Source organism: Cricetulus griseus, assembly GCF_003668045.3.
Source record: "Cricetulus griseus strain 17A/GY chromosome 1 unlocalized genomic scaffold, alternate assembly CriGri-PICRH-1.0 chr1_1, whole genome shotgun sequence".
NCBI lineage: Eukaryota > Metazoa > Chordata > Mammalia > Rodentia > Cricetidae > Cricetulus > Cricetulus griseus.
The window spans coordinates 2,184,685-2,207,160 of record NW_023276807.1 but is presented as its reverse complement, the minus strand read 5'-3'; the positions used below and the strand labels follow the sequence as shown (position 1 = coordinate 2,207,160).

The 22,476-nt window shown below is 43.5% G+C and overlaps 1 protein-coding gene across 1 annotated transcript in view; it reads left to right on the top strand.

Moving 5' to 3' along the window:
* Positions 1–22,476, top strand: part of Sh3rf3 (SH3 domain containing ring finger 3) — a 255,846-nt gene that overhangs the window by 171,799 nt on the left and 61,571 nt on the right. Inside the window, exons 4-5 of the mRNA XM_027388339.2 lie at positions 4,486–4,851; positions 19,402–19,499. Coding sequence (XP_027244140.1) covers positions 4,486–4,851; positions 19,402–19,499 — 464 coding nt within the window. The remainder of the gene's footprint in view (positions 1–4,485; positions 4,852–19,401; positions 19,500–22,476) is intronic.

The following is a 22,476-nucleotide window of genomic DNA, read 5'->3' as shown; positions in this document are numbered from 1 at the left end:
TGAATAATGGATAATGAAAATGGAGTATATTTACACAATGAAATATTATTCAGTTATGAAAAATGAAATTATTGTTGCCGAATGCACATGTGGTCTGAGACCCCATGCTGCAACCATGGCTCCTGGTTATCTCTTCCTGTTCATTTTGTCTGAAATATCTAGCTTTGTGGAATTTGCCCAAAATCATGTGTCTCTTGGTTTGAATCTGATCACTTCCAGAAGCACAGGAAAGGAACTCAGGGATTCTGGCCTGGCAGTCAGAGATGTGTCTAAGCTAACAAGAGGTTCCAGAAATGTGGTTTGGGGGTGGGCAGGAGCAGGGCATGCAATATTCTGGAAGGTAATGCTCACATGGTCAGATTTTATTTCAACCTTGTAAGTGATTTCCTATAGTCAAGCTCAGGGTTGAAATTAATGATGTAGAAGCAAACAAATACAAAGAATAAAGGAAATGAAGGCTTGGTTCTTTGAGAAAATCAGATTGACAGACCATTCACCAAATTGAAAAAGAGAGAAAAGGGAGACATCACAATGTATAGTGAGGAAATTTAAAAAAATCATATATACTTTACATGTATGCTGTAGAATACAGATTTTTAATCTGATGGGAGGAAATAAGGAAAACGGGGGGAGGGGAGCTTTAATGGATGGGAAGGAAGATAAATATAGGAGAGAAGAAAGTAAAATAGCAGTAAGGATGTCTGCAAAAGTCCTAAGCAATCATACAATAAATTGTCTACCAAAAATACCGATAATATATGCGATGAATGAATATATATGTATAGTTTAAATGAAAATTTCCTGTCTGGGCTGACAATGCTCCTCCAAAGAGCCATAGACCATCTAAAAGACAAAACAAGAGGCATAATGGACAAACAAGGCCATTAATTCGAAGGAGAGTGGGGAGAAGTATATGGTAGGGTTTGGAGGGAGGAAAAAATGATGTAATTATATTATAATCTCAATTTTTAAAAATTCTGTATTCCAAAATGGAGCTCCTAAAGGAAATGCATGAATTTCTTGATTTATACAACTCCACCAAAATTAAATCAAGATGAAACAAACAATTTGAACAGGCCCAAAACCCCTAGTAAAATAGAAGCAGTAGTTAAGAATCACCCAACCAAAAGCGCCCAGGGCCAGATGGGTTCAGTGCAGAATTCTACCAGACCTTCAAAGAACTACCAGCAATAGTTGTCAAATTATTCTGCAGAATAGAAAGTGAAGGGACAGTTCTTACTTCTTTTATGAAGCTACTACACCCTGATACCGAAAACCACACAAAGAACCAACAATAAAAAAAAATTACAGTGTAATGTCCCTTGTAGAGAAAGATGCAAAAAGTCTCAGTAAAATACTTGCAAACTGAATTCAAGGAAACATCAAAAAGATTATCCACCATGACCAAGTTGGCTTCATCCCACAGATGCAGGGATGGTTCAACATATATAAACCAATAAACTTAATCCACTACATAAACAGACTGAAATACAAAAAATACAAAAAAAAAAAAGATTGTCTCATTAGATGCAAAAAAGGTCTTTGACAAAATCCAATGTCCAGCCATGATTAAAAGTCCTGGAGAGTCTAGGGAATACAAGGGACATACCTCAACACAATAAAGGCAGTTTTACAGCAAGCCAACAGCCAACATCATGCTAAATGGAGAGAAACTCAAAGCATTTGCACTAAAATCAGCGACAAGGTTAGGATGCCACTATCTCCATACCTATTCAAATCAGTACTTGAAGTCTTAGCTAGAGCAATAAAACCACTGAAGGAGAGATCCAGAAGGATACAATAGGAAAGGAAGGAGTCAGAGGATCCTTTTGCCGGTGGTATGGTTTTATATGTAAAAGACCCTATTGACTCTGCTGATAAACACCATCAATCAGTAAAGTAGCAGGATTCAAAATTAACACAAACATCAGTAGCTGTCCTATATACAAATGACAAATCTACTAAGAAAGAAATCAGGGAAACCATACCTTTCACAATAGCCTCAAAACTATTTTGGGATTACTCTAACAAAGCAAGTGAAAGACTTGTATAATAAAAACTTGAAAATGATGCCAGAAGATCTCCCATGTTTGTGGCTTGGTAGGGTTAATATTGTAAAGATGGCCATCCTACCAAAAGTAATCTACAGATTCAGCAAAATCTCCATCAAAATTCTAACACCATTCTTAACAGAAATTTAAAGTAGATTCTTCAACACCTATGAAACACAAAAAAACCTAGCATAGCTAGCTAAATCAGTCCTGAAGAGAAAACAAAAACAAAACCACTGGAGAAAATGCACCACCTTCCACAAATGTTGCTATTCAAACTGGATAGCTGTATATAGAGTAATGTAAATAAATTCATATTTATTAACTTGTACAAAAATTAACTCCAAATGATCAAGAACCTCAACATAAAGCCAGATACACTGAACCTGATGAAAGAGAAATCAGGGAAAGGGTTGAACTCATTGGACAGGAAAAGACTTTCTGAACGGGCATCAATAGCATAGTCACTATGACCAAGAGTTATTAAATAGGACCCTATGAACCTAAAAGCTTCTTACAGCAAAAGACACCATTTAAGCAAAGAAGCTACCTACAGAATAAGAAAATGTACCAATTATACATCTGATAGGAGATTAGGGTAAAAATATATATAAAGAACTGAAACATGTTGGATATCAAGAAAACAAACAACCCAATTAAAAAAAAAGTACTAGAGAGTTCCCAAAGGCAAAACACAAATGGCTAAGAAACACTTAAAGAAATAGTCAACATCCTTAGCCATCAGGGAAATTCAATTCAAATTAAAAGTACTTTGAGATTTTTGTCTTACCCCAGTCTGAATAGTCAAGGTCAATAAAACAAATAGCAGTATATGTTGATGAGGTTGAGGAGAAAGGGGAAATTTTAATTTTATCCAGTGTTAGTGTGACTGCAAACTGGTGCATCCACTATGGAAATCAGTGTGGAGGTTCCTCGGGAAGCTGAGAATTAGTCTATCTAAAGATCTAGCTACACCTTTCTATGGAGATACATGTTTATCTATGTTGCCCCATTTGTCCTATTCATAATAGCCAGAAATTGGAAATTGGAAATGGTCCATTAACTGAGTGGGTGATGAAAATATAGTACATTTCAACAATGGCATTTTATTCAGCTGTTAAGAAAAAATGCAATTATGAAATTTGCAGGTAAATGGATGGAACTAGAAACATTCATCATGAGGAAGGTAACTAGACCCAGAAAAACAAACTTCACGTGTTATCTCTTGTGGATATTAACTTATAAGCTTTAGATATATGTGTGTGGGTTTTGACACAAATACCACAGAAGTTACATAGCTAGTAAGGGACCAAAGGGGGAGGAAATCACCTTCCAAGGAAGGGGAAAAAGAGTAAGGATTTATGAAGAGATAGAAGGGAAATTAGAATAAGGGGGGAATCACAAAATCTAACCTCCAGCTATGGAGCTATTGGCCATTAACAGCTGCTGGGAGATGAAGAGTCGGTCTTCCTAAAGTTATGGTCCTCGCTGGTTGACCATGATCCAGTGGACGGCCACACATCTAAAGTACACGGGCAGCACAAATTTGTATGTGATGTTTTGTTATGTCAAGATGGATACAAAGTTAGGAGTTGAATCTAGGAGGACATAGCAAAGATGGGTCGATACAATCAAAATATGTTGTATGAAATTCTCAAAGAATAATAAAATTGAGAAAATGAGTTAGAGAGATAGATGTCTTAGTGGTTAAGAGTACCTGCTGCTCTTGCAGAGGACCTGAGTTTAGTTCCCAGCATCCAAGTCAGGTGGCTCACAACTGCATACAACTTCATCTCCAGAGCAGCTGATGCCCTCTTCTGGCCTCTAAGAACACTTAAACAAACAAAAAAATGCAGGAAATAAAGTGCCACCTCAGATCTGCAGTCAGAGCCAGCCAGCAGCTTCAGAAAATTCTGGGCATCTGAAGCACTCTAGCAGAGACGTGACTTAAGATAAGTTGTTGTTTACTGCACCATCTCAGCACATACAGCCTAGATAGGAAAGGCAGGTACTCAGTATCCTCTCTGTCTCCTTGGCTTTGTGTGACTGACTGATGTGTGCCTCAAAATGTGCAGAATTTTCTGAAGATGCTGGCTTCTTTGGCCTGTACCTTACCTTCTCCTCAAAGCTGTACACTGTGCCAAAGAAGCGCCATGCCACTGAGACAGATAAGGGTCAACGAGGCAGCCCTAGAAAGCCCTTCAGGGCTTCTATGCCTCTGAGTGACCCAGAGAAACTTTTGCAAAGAAACCCATGGCAGGCATCCCTACTCTCCTGTACAAACTCATGGTGGAAGCCACAGATGAAGGATCTGACCTTGTAAACACATCATTTTCTAAGCGAGAACTCGGCCCCGGACTGAGAGGCAGAGAGGAGAGTGCAGGGTAGCTGACATTTAAGTAATGAAATTCTTTCTCCATTTTTTTTCACCTAGCTCAACGACTCTGCCAAGCAACTCATTGAGATGGACAAGCTATGCCCTGTCGCCGCCGCTGCCGCTGCAAGCAACTATGATGCCCTCTTGTCCTCTGACCCCAGCACAGTAGCCAGTGTGGCCTCAGGTCCCATGCTCAGTAGCTCAGGAGCAGTCAGTGCCTTTCAACGACGTGTAGACAGCAAGAAGAATGCCAAGAAGCGCCATTCGTTCACCGCGCTCAGTGTGACGCACAAGTCCTCACAGGCTGCCAGCCACAGGCACTCCATGGAAATCAGTGCTCCGGTGCTGATCAGCTCCAGTGATCCACGTGCTGCAGCCAGGATTGGGGAGCTTGCCCATCTGGCCTGCCCTGTACCCACCCAGGTAACTCCCAGAGCCCAGGCCACTTGTCCATGATCCCCAGGGGTCCTATTCTCCCGCTATGCCTAGCATCCTGGATTCCTAAAACTCTCCCAAAGAAAGCCATGCCAAAACTCCTGTGGGTGGCTGGGGCCTCTCCTGGAGGCCAACCACTTGGCATCAAGAGCCTTGTAAAAATGTGCATGTTGGCCTCCATGGGTAATTGCCAGTGGTTCTGGGATATGGCATTGGAGTACAGTTCAGTCATCATGGAAATTCCTCACTTGCTAGTATGGTCCTCAGCATGCTTGTTCAGAGAAGAGTCTTGGGTGGGACCTTTTGAGCAACTCTATGAAGTTCCTTCAGCAGAGAAAGGACAAGAGCTGAGAACCAGAATTAGCTACACTGCTGAGTCCTTTCCTGCTCTGTTATTGTTATGGGTCCTTCTATTTCTACGTGGAACTTTTATTACGTTTCCACTAGTATATTTGTACACTTGAGTAACCAAAGTAAGATGCTTAAAAGGGCATAGAGTAATAATTGCCTGAAACTCCAGGAAACCTGTCCACCTGGGAAAGTGTCTCCTTCATGAGTGCCGCTTGCCTCCTGAGCACCAAATATCCAGATAAGAAAATTCTGTAAGTTTGAGAGTGACTCTACCTGGAGGCAGGTCCTGGGAGGGACAGAGAACTAGGAGAAGGGATAGCTGGGCTGACATAGGGCTCCCTGTGGCAACACAAGCCTTGGTTTGGCAGCTTCCTCCTCCTGAGAGTCTTTGTGGGACACAAGGGCAGTCTGAGCTGTGGTGAGACACACATGACCCCTTGTTGACCCTGACTGCTAGCCCTGCTTCCAAAGACCCTGTCTGCCCTCTTACCACTGGCACATTGCAGCTTCCTCATGTTGGATGTGCTCAACAACATGCAGCCTACCTGTGTATCTATCAGTGTTGCTAAGATCACAACACCTGACCTTCCTGACCTTTCTGGGCATTCAACACTGTGACCTCTACCACTTTGTGAGCGCGCCTTCCACTGACCCAGCTGGTCCAGCCTAAGTACTTTTCTTGCATGTGTCTCTAGTCCTCACACGGGTATCTGTGCTCTTGCCTTCTGTTCCTGTTCATACACCCTTGCCTGGGAAGTGTTGTCCTTTCCCAGAACTGCAGCCAACAGTTAAACCTCTATGTTCTAAACTCTATAATTTTTTGGGTTTTTTTTTTTTTTAAACTACAGGCTTTCTCATTTGCATGATGACGTCATTTGAAAAAGTGCCTCAATAGATACTAGAGTAACTTCCTTTCTTCATATTACTCCTATATATGTATACATAAGATTTTATATAATAAAATGTGACACTAATAGTATAATCCCAAACCAATATCCCATCTTCCAAAATGCAGATTCCTTGCCTGAATACCCCTGCAGGAAGCCTAACCTTTCTGCCTCTGGAGCTAACCCCCACGACATTGGGAGACTCAGCCCCAGGTTGCCTTTCTAACCCCCACCAATTCAACCTAAGTTTCATCTCTAGACCCACTGTCCACCTACCCTATACCACTCTAGGAATCCCTTTGTGCTTTGGGGATCTGCTTACTGCGAACTCACAGGTGCACACTCCTATCCAAACTCCCTTCTCTTGTAACAATCTGAAATGACCGCTGCATCTCTGTGGCTTTTATGTCTGTGGGTCACAGATTAATTCCTGCATTGCCAGCATGTCTTCCAGACTTCCTGTGCCTGCTGTGGAGCCTAATTTGTGTATACAGCTACCCCTCAGAGACCTACAGGTCCTTGAGGGCAGGGTCTGAGTGCATCCGTTGCTTTGTCCTGGCTCACATATGGGCCCACACACATTAGCTTTCTTCTAGGGTGGACCCTGTGAACTGTGTCAACAGCACCGTATAGTGAAGGTCTTGTATATAAAACAATTAGGTGCATAAAACTCAGCATGTCCTTCTAGGAGAGAACAGCTCCCGTCACTCCCAGCTCACCATGAGCTCCGGGTCCATTTTGATGGCTGTGGAGAGGACGCAGCTGTGAAATGTCTAGCCTAGGACTCCCAGAGCATAGGCTCAGGCAGACGCTCAGATGGCCATCTCCTGCTTGTATTTGTAGCCTGAAGAATTCTTTCTGCTCTCAGTAGAGGTCAGAGGACTGCTGCTCTGTGTGAATAATGGAGTCACATGTCAGCTTTCTGCTGGGGGCACAAGTCTGTCAACCAAAACATTGAGGTAAAAAGCTATTCGGGCTGACTCCACTATTAAAAGTCCAGATGTTTTCGTAGTGATTGCCATTTCGACTGGGGTGAGATGGAATCTTAATTTATCTTGCATTTGCATTTTGCTGATGGCTAGTGGTGTTGAACATTTCTTTCATATGTTTCCTGGCCATTATATAGTATTTCATCTTTTCAGAACTGCCAGTTCATCTCATTTTCCTATTATCGAGTGCGTTATTTGATTTCTTGGTATTTGGTTATTTTTTTAGTTCTTTGTATATTCCAGCCCAGATATTAATCTTCTGTCAGATTTGCAGTTAGAAAAGATTTCCACAAATTCTGGCAAGGAGATGGAGAAAATAGAACTCTTATATATGCCTCTGATGGAATTTTAAATTAGTTCAGCCACTATGTAAGTCAGCGTGGAGACTCTTATAATAATACTAATAACTGAAACAAAACTGTCAGATGACCCAGCTATCCCACTTCTGAGTGTTTGCCAGAATGTATCAAGAGAGATACTCGCACACCTATGTTCATTGATGCACTATTCACAGTAGCCAGACGGAACTGCCTTATATGTCCATCAACAGATAAATGAAGACAGTGTGGTGTATGTACACATACATAGTGGAGTTTTGTTCACATGAATGAAATTACACTGTTTCCAAGGGAATGCATGCAACTGGAGAGAGTAGTCTTAGCAAATTAAGTCAGATTCAAATAATATGGCACATTTTATATCATTAGTAGATCCTAGATTTTTTATATATATACATATATATAGGCATACATATATATTATGTTGTATATATGACCTACATAGTACAGGTAGGCCTGCGGAGAATGAAAGGGACTAATAAGGAGGAGAATGGAAACAAAAGGGAGGATAGGCAGCTACAGGGAGAAATGTGGTCGAAGTATACAATATACTTGCATGAAGATGTCCTTATGAGACCCAGTACTGTGCATAATAATAAATATATACCAGCTTTAAAAAGAATTTCATATGTTTGCTTCCACAATTATTTGGATAGGACTGGGAAATGGTTAACTCTGTTTGATCAATTAGTGAAGGGTCATGATTTGAGTACTTCATTATTAGGTGATTTTGTCATTGTGTGAGCACAACAGAGCACACATTCACAGACATAGATGGACAGCACAGACACTTGCAAAGGCTGCCCTTCACAATCAAGAGATAACAAAGATGGGTAGCCCATGCCAATAATTCCAGCACTAGGGAAGCTGAAGCAGGAGACTCAGGCAGTCAGGGTTAAATAGTGACTTCGGGGCTATCCTGGCCTACACAATGAGACCCAAAACACCCTTTTAAAAGGGCTAGCTAGAGAAGCGACTAAATCAGCAAAACATTTGCCTTGTAATCTTTAGGACCTGACTTTGGCTCCTCAGAGCCCTCATTTAAGAAAAAACAAATACAAAAACAAAAACCAGCATAGCAGTTTGTGATTCTAATCCCAGAACAGTGTAGGCGGGGACAGGTGGCTCTCTGGTGGTCACCGGACAGCTAGCCCAGGCTACTTTGTGAAGGTCCAGGACAGTGAGAGACCCCCATCTGAAACAACAGGTAGAAGATACCTGAGCACCAACACTCAAGATTGTCCTCTGACCTTCATATGCATTTGCATACACGTGTGTACTTGCAAACACACATACAAAGCTACTATATATACACATGTATACACAAGTTAAAGTACTTGTTAAATACATAAACCAATCAGCCATTTGTTCTCACTGACAAGTATTATGTGCTGTATGTGACTTGTGTGCCATACTTTTACAAATCTGTCACACAGTATGCATGTTTGCACCAACATCACCACAAACAAGAAAGGAATGTAACTTACCATCATGTTATGACCATTACGTTATCACTAAGCAATAAGAATTTTTCAACTCTATTATATCATGAGACAATAATTATATACACACACACCATGTGTATATATATATATATATATATATATATATATATTATTCCTCATTGAATGAAATATACTTATTAGGGAAGTTTCCCATAATTCAAGCAAGTGACCGATGTTGTCACCAAACTGCCTGAGAAACTGAAGTGGACAGTTTGTGGGGAGCACCTTGCATCATCACTCTGTGTAAGCAAGCAGCCCCTGACTCTTAGAAACATTAAGAAGGGGAGCCTGTTTCCCACTCAAACCTGTGAGTCCTGGGCTTGACTCTCAGTTTCCTCCCAGGGCTGTATGGCGCATGGCCTGCTTTGGTAAATCACAGGTGTAGTAGAACATGACCACGCCCATTCGTTTGTATTAAGCCTTCACAGAGGTGCTTGTAGGATCCACAAAGTCTGGAGTATTACTAGGTCCTTTACAGAAAACCTTTGCTGGCCACTGGCACAGGGTGCTTTCTGGAGTAAAAACATGACAACAGGCCGGGCCTTGGTGGCACATGCCTTAAATCCCAGCACTCGGGAGGGAGGCAGAGGCAGGCAGATCTCTGTGAGTTTGAGACCAGCCTGGTCTTCAGAGCAAGTTCTAGGACTGGCTCCAAAGCCACAGGAAGACCCTGTCTCAAAAAAAAAAAAGAAAGAAAGAAAGAAAGAAAGAAAGAAAGAAAAAGAAAAGAAAATGTGGCAACAGTACAGTGACCCAAACTTTTCTTCAAGGATATATGTCATATCTGCCCACGTTTCACTGAACAAACTGAGTCCTATAGCCCCAACCTATCTGAGGATAAGGATTCAGAGTCCCCATGACTCTCCCAAGTCACACACAGATATATAAGCCCTTACATTGAACACTGAGTTGAGGAACGTTGGTATGTCTGTCTGCAGCAGATGACACGAAGAATTGTCACTTGTAAACCGTAAGGCCATTTTTTTCTCTAATGGTCCTTCAGTGCTACCGGCGTTGGTTCTACAGATTCTGTGGGACTAAGTGACAGCATTGTGGAGCCCCTGGCAGGTCCCAGAGATGGTGTAACATGGCCCAACTCCCAACCAGCCTGGGTAAAGTCCTTCAGTGTGTCCCGTTCACCCGCCAGCTCCAGAGAGCCCACCTGCTGACAGATAAACTCCAGATAAGCAACCCCCTGAGATGGAAGATATGTCCCCTAATATTGATGCAACTGGGAAAGTGTTTGGAAATCACTAGAGAGAATCTCAAAAGAACATTTCTCAAAAGAACGTGTGTCTCAGAAGGAAATTGAACTCTGCCTGGAGGCATTTAGTTCCTAAATTCCTTATCTGTTCCTAAATGGATGGGCACAAGCTGGAGGAAGAGGACTGGGTAAGAGCTAGACATTGACAGTAACGGCTGCCCCAGGCCTGGTGCTCTGAGGCTGCCTCACTGTCACGTGCTCATCAGTCCTGCAGCCCCTGGCTCTCCACCCACCTGCAAAGCTCCAGCTGCCTGTGAGGCTGAGAGCGAGGATTATTTTTAGAATTTTTAGAAAGTTATGAATTTAATTGCATGCCTTATAAGGAATTGTTTTCTAAAAACCTACCAGTTGAGCCTCAACAATGAGGACAAACAATCCCACAGTGATGATCTGGTCCCAGAAGAACTTCCTTTTGCAATTCTGGAAGGGGATGGATGGATGTGGGCACTGGGTGCGGGACTTGAGCTAGGTTTGGGGGAGGGGTGCATGGAGGGGATGATCAGGCAGACTCATGAGCCTAGACTCTGATGAGGCATCTGGAAACACTGCGGATTTGAAAGCAGAACAGGCAAGTCACTATATGCAAATGGAGATGGTGTATTCTAGAAAATGCCTAATAAAATTGCCTTTGGTTCTGTGGATTCACACATCCATCTGTCTAAGGCCACCTGGCAAAGTGGCTTTTGGACAAAGGGGTAAAAAAGCTAACAGAAGAGGGCTGTGGATGAAGACCATCTATGCCTCTTTTCAGTTAAAACAAAATGCTCAGGATTATGTCAGTCTGCTCAGAGTAGGAACCTGTGTAGCCACAGGTAGGTGGGAAATAGATTCCATATCTTCCTCACAGACCTCTTTCCACCCTTAGTATTTTTTTGGGGGGTGCTATTTTCCCATAGGCCACCTCCTCAGGTTCAGTTAATCCTCAGTAACATTGAAGGCATGCCCTGTAAACATCTGCTCACCCTGGTCTCCATTTCCCCATCAGCTGAGGGTAGAAGTTCCTGGCTCATCCTCTCAGAAAGGACTCCTAGAGCAGGTATAACAAACGTTGGGGCAAAAAGTCAGGCAGTCAATATTGTAGACTTTGTGGGCATAATGTCTCCATGACCAGCTAATCGTCCTTGTACATTATAGCTAACACAGCCAGAGTAAACTATATGGATAAACATTGCTGATTGCTAGTGAAAGCTGGGGCAGAAACTCTAGGATAGCATCTAACCTGTGATCACATTTTGGCCCTGACTGAGATCATCAAAGTCAGCAGTTTTAGCACTTTTGCTCCAATAGTCTACAAGCACTATTGTATTGGCACGCTGGTGGAGGAGGTCATGGCCAGTGGACAGTAGTGGAGGTGTTAGCCCCCACTTTAAGTGGTGAGCATGAGTGGAAGTTATAGAGGTGTGGTGGTTTTGAATGGTATATGTTCCTCCATGGTCTCATGCCTTTGAATATTTAGTCCCCAGTTTGGTACTGTTTGCGAAGAGTTCGGACATGTGACCTTGCTGGCAGAAGTACACCACTGGGTGTAGGTTTTGAGGGCTTAAAGATTATTTCTCCATTTGCTCTTTCTGCTTCCTGTTTGTGGCTCAAGATGTGAACCCCCAGCTTCTACTTCAGCTGGCATCCCTGCCTGCTGCCATGGTTCTGTGTCATCATTGTGATAACTCGTGCCTTTGGAACCATAAGCTCCAAATAAGCCATTTCTTCTATAAGTTGCCCTGGTCATGGTGTTTTATTGCAGCAATAGAAAAGTAATACAGGGAGTAAAGGGCTCTGAGGTTAAAATATCCCTGCTTCCTTGGACATCCCTCCAATTTAGTTAGACTTCTGGCCTCTCCCCTATCTCTGGCTATCTAGCTATATTCCTTTCCTATCCTATATTCCTAAACTATTTTCCATTCTGGTTACATGCAGAACCAAGCAGAAGAACCAGGCCACAGATGCTTCATTCTAATTTTTCTTTTGGAAGCCAATTCACCAAGTGTAATGCAGTGATGGCAAGTATTGAATAAAACATGTTCATCTCCCCCACCCTTGGGGTGAGAACAGTGTTTTCATTATGCATATAAAAAATAAAACGATGAGGTGTTTCTTCTTGGGGTTCTTCATCTGTGGCAGAGTCTCAAGACGGCTTGGAACCTCAGCATCCCTGCCAACTCTCATTCCTATTTTTCTCTTATTAATCCCAGTGGTAAAACAACATGGCTTAGTTGCCATGCTTGCTTAGGAGACTATTAAATTGCAGTGAGAAACCCCTGGTGTTCTTAACAATTGGACAATTTAGGGCCGAGCAATGGCCGTATTGAAGCCAGGAACTGATGCTGACTTGGTCCCAAAGGAAGCTGGAATTTCACAGTACAAGCCATTGTCACCAACAGTGGCCCAGATCTTAGTTACTGAGGTGTACATCCAGGGTTTTGTCTGGTTTCTGGCATTGCTTGGGAAGGCAGGGAGCCCTGTAATGCTGGAAGAACCACATCTGCATGGGTGGACCCCTTGGTCCACTTTTTTGCTGGCAACACGGTAAGGCTAAGACAGTGGGGGCATGCTCACTGGCCATGGCCTTTGCAGGTGAGCCTGCAGCTACCAGGCTGGTGCTGAGTGCACATGGGTGGTGGTTTTCAACATTAGGCCTGAAGCCATCACTGGTTCTTTGTTCTATGTGGGCAATGGCTCCATGAGGTTAGCTACTGACACACGCATGTGGTCAGGCATTTTCCTGGAGTATGTGTATCACAGGACACTTGTGGAGGTCAGGGGAAACTTTCCAAGAGTCAGTTCTTGCCTTCTACCTTGGTTTTTGGAGGTAGTGTTGTCTCTGGATTCTGCAGCTATACTCTGTGCTTTAGGTGGTCCATGAACTTCCGGGCAATTCCCCTACCCAATCTCTCATTTCCCCATGAGAAGGGCTGGGATTACAGATGTATTTGCCATCTCTGGCTTTATTAGATGGGTTCCAGGGATCCAAACTTGGGTCATTGGGCTGGTGTGCACTTGAGCCATCTCTCTGCCCCCCCCCAAGACTTTTATTATGATTCAAGACTTTTCTTGGGAAGGCACAGATCCCTTGTGAGCCAACAAGGGCATGGCTTTCAAGTTGGAAATGAGATTTCTACCAAGAAATCTCAGAGTCATTATAGACTTCTCTTAGGCCCAGTGTCTTAGGGTTTCTATTGCTGTGAAGAGACACCATGGCAACTCTTATAATGAAAATATTTAATTGGGGTGGCTTACTTACAGTTTCAGAGGTTCAGTCCATTATCATCATGGTGGCATGCAGGCAGACATGGTGCTGGCTCTATCTTGATCAGAAGACAATAGGAAGTAGACTGTTAGACTGAGCGAAGCTTGAGCAAAAGGAACCTCAAAGCGCACCCCCACAATGACACACTTCCTCTAACAAGGCCAAACCTACTCCAACAAGGCCATACCTCCTAACAGTGCCATTCTCTATGAGCTTATGGGGAACAGTAACAGTCACACTACAACAACACCTAGTCATAGTTTTTTTTTTTTTTAACTAAAAATTTGGGAGAATTTTACACTTGAGTACTATATATCATTTCATCCCTCCCTCCCCCCCTCCAACTCCTCTCCTGTCCCAACTCCCTCTCAAAATCATGACTTCTTCTATAATTACCATTGTCATTTACATATGTATACAATATATGTATGTGGGTACATATATATATGTATGTTTATACAACCTACTGAGGCCATTTAGTGTTGTCCACATGTATGTGTTTAGGGCTGACCACTTGGGATTAGATAACCTATCAGTGGGCGCATTCCTGGAGAAAGCCAATTCTCTTGCTCTCTGCAGCCATTAAAGGCCTGTGATCCTCATCTAGGGATGGTACCTTGTGACACTTACCCCATCCGTGCTGACATGTTAACTTGTCAAGTTCTTGTTTAGGCAGCCATATGTGGTTGAGATTTTATGGTTGCAGCATGTCATGTCTAGAAGAGACTGTCTCATAGCAGGTATCCTGGTCCCCAGGCTCTTAAAATCGTTCTGCTCCCCCTTCTCCAATTTTCCTTGAGCCTTAGACAAAGGGCGTAGACATACTGTATCTGTATCAGTTGGGGCTGGGAATGCCATAGTAACTTATTCTTTATATTTTGACCAGCTGTGGGTATCTGAAAGTATCTATCAGCTGGGAAAAAGAAGGGGCTTCTTGACGGGGTACGTCTTTAGTCTTTAATCCCAGCACTCGGGAGACAGAGGCAGGTGGATCTCTGTGAGTTTGAGACCAGCTAGTTCCAGGACAGCCTCCAAAGCCACAGAGGAACCCTGTCTCGTAAAAAAAAAAAGGGGGGGGCTTCTTTGAATATGGGGTGAGAACTGTACTTGCCTGTGGACATAGGGATAAATATTTGGAAGACAATTAGAAACTATATTAATTTTTTAATGGCAGCAGTATATTCTCCTCTAGGACCAGTGACCTCACCTGCAGTGGGTAGTTGGCTAGGCTTATAGTACCAGACATGGATCTCCTCCTACTGTGCAACCCTTAAGTCCAATTAGACAGCTATTTGGTTACCTCCCAAGATAAAAGTACCACGATTGCACCACTAGGGGTATCTTGCTGTACTGGTCATTGTCGTGGTTCATAAGTTTTACAGCTGAGCAGGACTACTGATTGCTTTTTTTTCCTATGGCAGCTTGCATAGCACCTTCCAATAATATGAAAGCTAATCCTCAGGGAGGAGCCTTCCAGGTCACTTGCCACACGTGGTTCCTCCAGCGCTATATCCAAATGGTGTGGTGTCTGAAGCAATAGGATCTCAGCTTCAAGATCTAGGAGGCCACCAAGGGCAATGGCAATGACCTTTATTGTTTTGGGAGTCTCTTGGATTCCAATGATCAACAAATTGAAGGGAGGGAGGTTTTGTTAGTCTGTGGCATTTGGGGGGGGGAGCATTATCACCCCATATGACATAACTCCATTTAAGAAAGCTATAAAAATGTTTCCTTGTGTCTTCCCATTAGTGTTAATTATTCTGCTTGCTTCCTCTCCCTCTCTATTACCATCCTCCCTGATCCCCAGGCAAGGTCCCTGTAGTCCCTCCTCTCCCAGTTCACAGCTCCTGTGTCCTACTACGCCACGTGACTAACAGTCCCTTTCCACTCTACTGGCTTCTGTGGATTCTTCAGGCTGTATACTTTGAGCTAAGATTCCCATGCTGTGAATGAGTAGAATTAACATTTCGAAAATGACTATACTATCAGAAGTAATTTACAGATTCAGTGTGATCCCAATATTAAAAAAAAAAATCTCTGACATTCTTCACAAAAATAGAAAGCCCATATCTGTCACCCTGCATGAAAATCAACCCCAAATGGATCGAAGACCTCAGTGTGAAACCAGGAGCATGGAAACTGCTGGAAGAAGAGATGAGTAGTATCCTACAAGATACATGCTCAGCAAAGGACTTTCTGGATAGAATCCCATCCACTCTGAATTCAGGCCAACAGTTGACAAATAGGAACTGAGTCAAAAGTTTCTATATAGCAAAGGAAAGATTTGAGTATAGAGGAAGGCCACAGAGTGGAGGTGAATCTTTTGCTGGTTATCCATGCAATAGAAGATTCTGAATATCCAGAATTTACAAACTTGAAAAAATAATCAGACTAAAATGACTCAGTCAAAATAATGGGCTATAAGTCTGAACAGAGTCTCAAAGGGAAAAATTAAAATGACTGAGAAATATTTCAAGTGCTTGACATCCTTAGCAATCAGGAAGTCCAAGTTAAAAGTACTTTGAGATTTCGTCTTCCCCCAGTCAAACTGGCTAAGATCAAGAAAACAACTGACAATTTCTGATGAGGGTATGAGGAAAGGAGTCACTGTTTGTAGACTGCAAACTGGTGAAGCCACTATGGAAATCAGTGTAGAAGCTCTCAGAAAACTAAAGCTAGATGTACCGTACAGTCCAACTCTACCACTCCTCCTCATGTATCCAAAGAACTTAACATCACACAGAAAAACCTGCTCAGTCATGTCCTCTGCCATTCTATTCACAATATCCAGGAAATAGAAACAATGTATCTTTCACCTGATAAAAATATAATACATATGCAGTGGAATACTATCCAACTGTGAAGAAAGATGAAATTGCAGGTTAATGGCTGGAACTGAAAAATATACTGAGCAAGTTAACCCAGTCAGAAAGACAAATGTCACATGTTCTCTCATTTGTGGATATGGAATCCCAATTTTCACTCAAGGCAACCATAGGCCCTAAGACTTTCTTGTTTTTAATCATTGCCCTGTTTAAAATTAAATTGTTAAAAGTCTAGCCAGAGGCAAGACCTTGTGGCACATGCATGTAATTCCACCTACTCAGGGGGATCTCAAGTTCAACACCTGCTTGGGCTACAGAGTGAATTCAAGGCCATCCTGGGCAACTTACTTAGATACCGTCTCAAATAAGTAAGAAGAGAGCTGGGCTTATACTCAGTGTTAGGTGGTTGCCTAGCCTGTACAAGGCCTTGGTTTCCAGCAACACTCGTGCGTGTATCTGTGTGTGTGTGTCAGTGTGTGTACATCCTACATTTACATATAAAGAAAGGCAGAGAGGTTGCCCACAGTTAGGTGGAAGCCCCGGGAGCGGGAGAACTAGACCATCTTTGCCCTACAGTCCCACTCAGATGTATTTCAAACCAGACTCTCACTCCTTACAACACTGCTCTGCTTCAGACACCCGTTAAAAAGATCTCAGGAGAATGGGTCATTAGGGTGTGAAGGTGCATTTGGACAGCAACATGTTACTGGAGGCTTAGCAGGATGCCTGGAACGCCGTGTGGTACCCAGGCCTGTGAGTTTCTAATCAGCTCTGTAAGGCTTCCATGCCTCCCATATGCTTTCTGCCAGTGACGTCTGAAGAGGCCAGCTGCCTATCGGCGATCCCCATCAGGCTCAGTAATCTCTGCAGATATGCTCTAAACATACATGCTCTTGAAGTCTACAGAAAGCCACAGCCTCCAGCTTCCTGCCAGGAGGTTTGCTCCTCTTGTGGTTTCCGTGGTGACAGATGAAGACCTGATTCAGAAGTGGATGGGCAGGACCCAGTGTACATCAGAAAACCACAAAGCCTAGAAACCTTCCTCTGCACCTTTAGTTTTTGTCCCTGAGGGCAGTGCTCACTCTGGTGTTGCTGCCACCTGGCGGGTACACTCTGTGGAGCTCCCAATCTCTGGATGTCATTGCATAGCAGTGCCACACTCTGCTGAGCATGAGCTACATGTCTTCCAAGTTGGGGAAGGACTCTGTTGCTGTGATAAAATATTCTGACAAAAGCAACTTAAAGAAAGGCTTTGTTTTGGGTTGCCATTCCTTGGGGATACTTCTTCATGGTGGGGTCAGAAATGGTGGCAGTGGGAAAGGCATGACGGCAAGAGCAGGAAGCTGGCCGGTCACATGACATCTGTGTTCAAGAAGCAGGAAGTGGGGTCAGACAATGAAGCCTCAAGGCTCATCCCCAGTGACCCATTTCCTCTTGCAAGGATCTACCTTCTGCAGGTTCCTCTACCTTGCCAAACTGTGCCACCAGCAGGGGACCAAGTATTCAAACACATGAATCTATGAGGGTTGTTTCTCATTCAAACTACAGCAGACATGTCTATAAGTAAACCTGTATTGCAATTATAACCAATGCATAGCTGGAAAATCTAACGTATTTGTTATAAGAACTTCAACTGATGGCCAGGTTTCCAGGAAAACTGCCATCAATTAATCACTCCCTGGAGCTTAGATGGCAATGTCCTGCCCTGCTAAGACCTCTAAATAGGCCTGAGATTCTGTCAGCCCCAGAGTTCCTGGGTATCCTCAGCCCATCCTCCTAAGCCTCTTGTTACCTGCTCTATGGGGCACTTTGGTTTCCCCAGAGGAGCTGTGGATGCCTGCAAATATGGTGTTACCAGCCTTCATTCCACCCAGTGCCTGGCAAATGCCAGCAGTGGCCATATTGTTGGCCAAGCTTTCCCCTTTGCCCAGGAGATGGAATTCTGCCTTCACTGCCTCTCCTAGCCAAATGCATTATGCCTTCATATTCAATTATTCAAGCCATATTTAATTATATATATTTAATTATGGCTTGAATGGCTTCAAGACCACTGGAGACAATTCAACCCACTGTGCCTTCAGATATGACTAAATGGAAGGAACAGACTGGTGTTTAGGGATTTGCAGACAACAATGACCCCTAAGGATTGAAATTTCCTTGCCTTCCAGAACATTAACCAGAGAGCCCAGCATACACAGACACTTGAAGGCACGGGCTGGAGCATCACTCAACCCATACCCTGTGTAGAGGGGCCCTTGAAGTCTTGAGCCCCCAGATGCAGAGTCCCTGGGACAGGACATGCCTTGTCAATCCTGTCCTCCTACTGTCTCTTGACTGTCACTAGAAGTTAATGTCCAGCTCCTTTGAATACCACTTTTAAATGAACTTTGCAGTTGGAAAGAAGTGTGTCTACCAAAGCTGACTGACTAAAACTTCAGTATCTGTGGCGAGTTTGGGGTGTTGCAGTTTCCAGACCTAATTATAGTTTCTCTTGAGCTGTTTTTAGCCCAGTTAAAAGCCTTCCTTTGCCCACCTCTATGTTAGAACTAACATCCCAATAAATAGATAAAAAATCTTTGGAATTCATTAACTTAACAAAACCCTTGTTCCCCACCAATCAAGGGATCAGGGCACTCAGGGATGACAGCTGAAATTTTTCCACTGTGCTGTAATACCCTACTTAATGCTTCCACCAGAAGGTTTGCAAAGTGTCTGAATTCATGACTTTTTTCTATTACTATCAAAACTTCATGAAACTTGTAACATGGTACTTGGGGAGACCTAAATCTGTGTTCCCAGTCTATGTCCATCTAAATTTGCTTCCGGAATACTTTGTCTAGATACTCGCTTTCCACACACTAATTCAGGTTTTAAAGATAAAGTCAGACCTCTGTCTGACACTAGATACAATACTCAGAAGGGCCCTGGGATAGGTGTCTTGGGCCACCACCTTCCCTCCAATGAGCCGTTAACAATATGACTAATAGCCAGGGAAGTGAAGCATGATGACTGGGGAAAGTTGAGGCTTTGGCACTGAGGTAATACACATGGCTGCCACTGTCCACTGACCCACTTTCTCCTTCTTAGATGGAATCTTCCTTCTGCTCACTCATGTATCTTCTTGTCTCTTTTCAGGACTCTTCAGCTGGACCTATCCCCACTGCCATCCCACGAGCTGCCGCGGTGGCTGGAGAACAGGGCATGTCTCCCAAAGTCCAGCTGCCACTCAACGTGTGAGCTGCCCCTCATGCCTGTTGACATTCTCTGCACACTGGCATTTACACAAGTGGTTTCTAGTTAGTTGCTAGCTGTTCTTGGAGTTACACACATGTGCTAATGCTGCCCAAAAACAAAATCCGGAGTGGTCTTTTAACACCATTGTCCCTAGGCTGGTTAGGAGAACTGGGGGGAAATAAATAATATTTGACAGGTCTCAGAGGTCCCTGAGATCTGGGGTAGCCTGAGGAAAGAAGGGTACGGTGAGGGCAGCAGGCATCTTTGGAAGTGTGGGCAACAGCTTGATACTGCCTGCTCAGAAGTGCCACCCCTAGGCAGGCCAGCTGCATGCCAACCCCAAATATAATCACATGAATCACTGCTAGGAAATGAGGTGTTTATCTTGTTGAGAAAATTTTCTCTGGCAAATTACAGCATTTAAACCATACATGGAATTCTAAAACTTCCATTTAAATAGCCTCCCCAAGAATTAGATGGCTTCTGTATTTGGCAGTGAGCTCAGCCTCTTGAATGGATATTTTAATGTGGAGTGGATGGATGTGACAGACATACAGACAGAGAGTTACGTCAGTCTAAGTGAGTCAGTGGGGCAGACGGGATCTAAATGATGCAGAATATAATTCATTGCAGGGAGGTGTCCTACAATCACCTTAACCACCCTGGGGACACCAGCCTTGCTCATTTGGCCAAATCCAGATGTTAGACTTTGGCGTGGATAAGAAAGTTCTGAACACCTTTTTAACTTGCCCACTTTCGTGCTTACCCAACTTAATAAAAGAAATCTGAAATGCATTCACTTTTCTCCTGGCTTCCCAAGGAAACCAGATTAATAAATCATATCCCAGATTAGTCTTCAGGTTAAAATTCAAATTTTCAACAGGACTATCCATTTGTAAGTTCAACTATCCTTTAATTCAACTACTCATGACTAGAACATATTCAACAAGAAATTCCAGAAAGTTCCTCAAACTTGGATCTTTTTCATGCCACATGTATAAAGTGACACAGATTTTGTAATCAGTATTATGCCACTGAGAGATGAGTTAAAGGATACAGAAGAATGGTGTACATTATATGCAAGTGTCAGGCTATTCTTTATTTGGGAAATGAGCATCTGTGGATTTGGGTGCACTGGGGATTCTGGGATCACGTGGATGCTGACCGTGTCTGACCATGTTCCTGATCTGCTCCTATGGTTTCATTACAAGCCAGAGGCCACAAAAGTGAGTGAGAAGTCTGAAGTGAAGAGCTGAACACAAGGCACCATCCCAAGAAAGGAAGCCCCCATCTATAGGAGATGGCTTGGGTATAATTCCCCAAATGAGAGGCAGGGCACACTAGAGTGATGAGCCTAGGTTCATTTTTCGTGTCCTCACAGCTATCTGAATGCCTACACTCAGGCTATCATCAACTGCACACATTTCCTTGATCACCATAACAATCCAGTTTCTGGGTATGGAGGGCTCTGATTCTTGTGTCAGGCCAGCTACCTGAAAAAGATGTCTGTGCCTTTAAGACCCAAGAGTTGGGAGTCATCCAGCTATATTCTTGGGGTCTCAGTTGTAGACACTAAACACAAAGGGCCCTCTTCCTTCATAGCCCTCCCTACTCCCTAACTCACCTCCAGGTCATGTTGCCACTATTTAGCTTGAGGGAGACATACTTACCAGATAATACCTAGAAGCAAAAAAGACTTGGGGTAGGGGTGAGTCAGCAGGTAACACAGGTCTGAGCAGTAGAGGTCAGAGAAAACGTAAGCATTGCATCCATGGATGCCTACGGAGCATTCAAGACATGCTTAGAAATCCCACACATGTTGCAGTGACATACATGATCCAATTTGAAAACCTGATGGTTACAAATTCTATTTTTTCTTTATTGTCTCTATTTCAGTTTTCAGGTCTTGAACTGTTTCCTTAAGAGACTTTGCTGATTTCTTGTAATTTTTGGTTTGCTTTTTCATCCATTTCTTTAAGGTATTTTCTCATATCCTCTTTGGTGCCCTCTATCATTTTCATGAAGTTGTTTTTAAAGTCATTCTCTTCTGCTTCATCTGCGTTGGGATGTTCTGGTCTTGCTGGTGTAGAGTCCTTAGACTCTGGTGGTGTCATATTGGTTTTTCTGTTGTTGAACATGTTATTTTTAGTTCAAATTAGGAACAAGCTTGCTTCACATGTCGATCCCTTCTCCCTTCTTTCCCCCCAACCCCCCACCATCCCTTTCCCTTTTCCCCTCCTCTCCCCATAGACAGTAGGGCCCTCCATGGGGGATCCCCAAATTCTACAACATCATCCTGGGCCAGGTCTAGGCCCTCCCCCATATGTCCAGGCCCAGAGAGCATCCCTTCATGTGGGATGGGCTCTCAAAGTCCCTTATTAACCAGGGAGAAATACTAATCCACTACTAGGGACCCCTTAGAGTATGGGGCCCCCTACTTGATATCCATGTTCAGGGGTCCGATTCAGTCCTGTACTGGCCTCCCAGACAGCAGTCTGGGGTCCATGTGCTCCCCCTTGTTCAGGCCAGCTGATTCTGTGGGTTTCACCAGCCTGGTACCAACCCCTTTGATCTTCATTCCTCCCTCTCTGCAACTAGGTTCCCGAGTTCAATTCAGTGTATATCTGTGGGTGTCTGCCTCTGCTTCCATCAGCCACTGGATGAGGGCTCTAGGATGGCATAAAAAGTAGTCATCAGTCTCATTATAGGGGAAGGTCATTTAGGTTATCCTCTCCACCATTGCCTAGATTGTCAGTTCGTGTCATCCTTGTAAATCTCTGGAAATCTCCCTAGTGCCAGATCTCTCCCCAGACCTATAATGGCTCCCTCTGATATGGTATCTCTCATCCTGCTCTCCTCTATTCTTCCCCAACTCAACATTTTTGGTCCTCCATTTCCTTCTCTCCTCTCCTCCTGCCAGCTCCCTTTCCCCTACCCTCATGCTCCCAATTAGCTCAGGAGATCCTGACCCTTCCC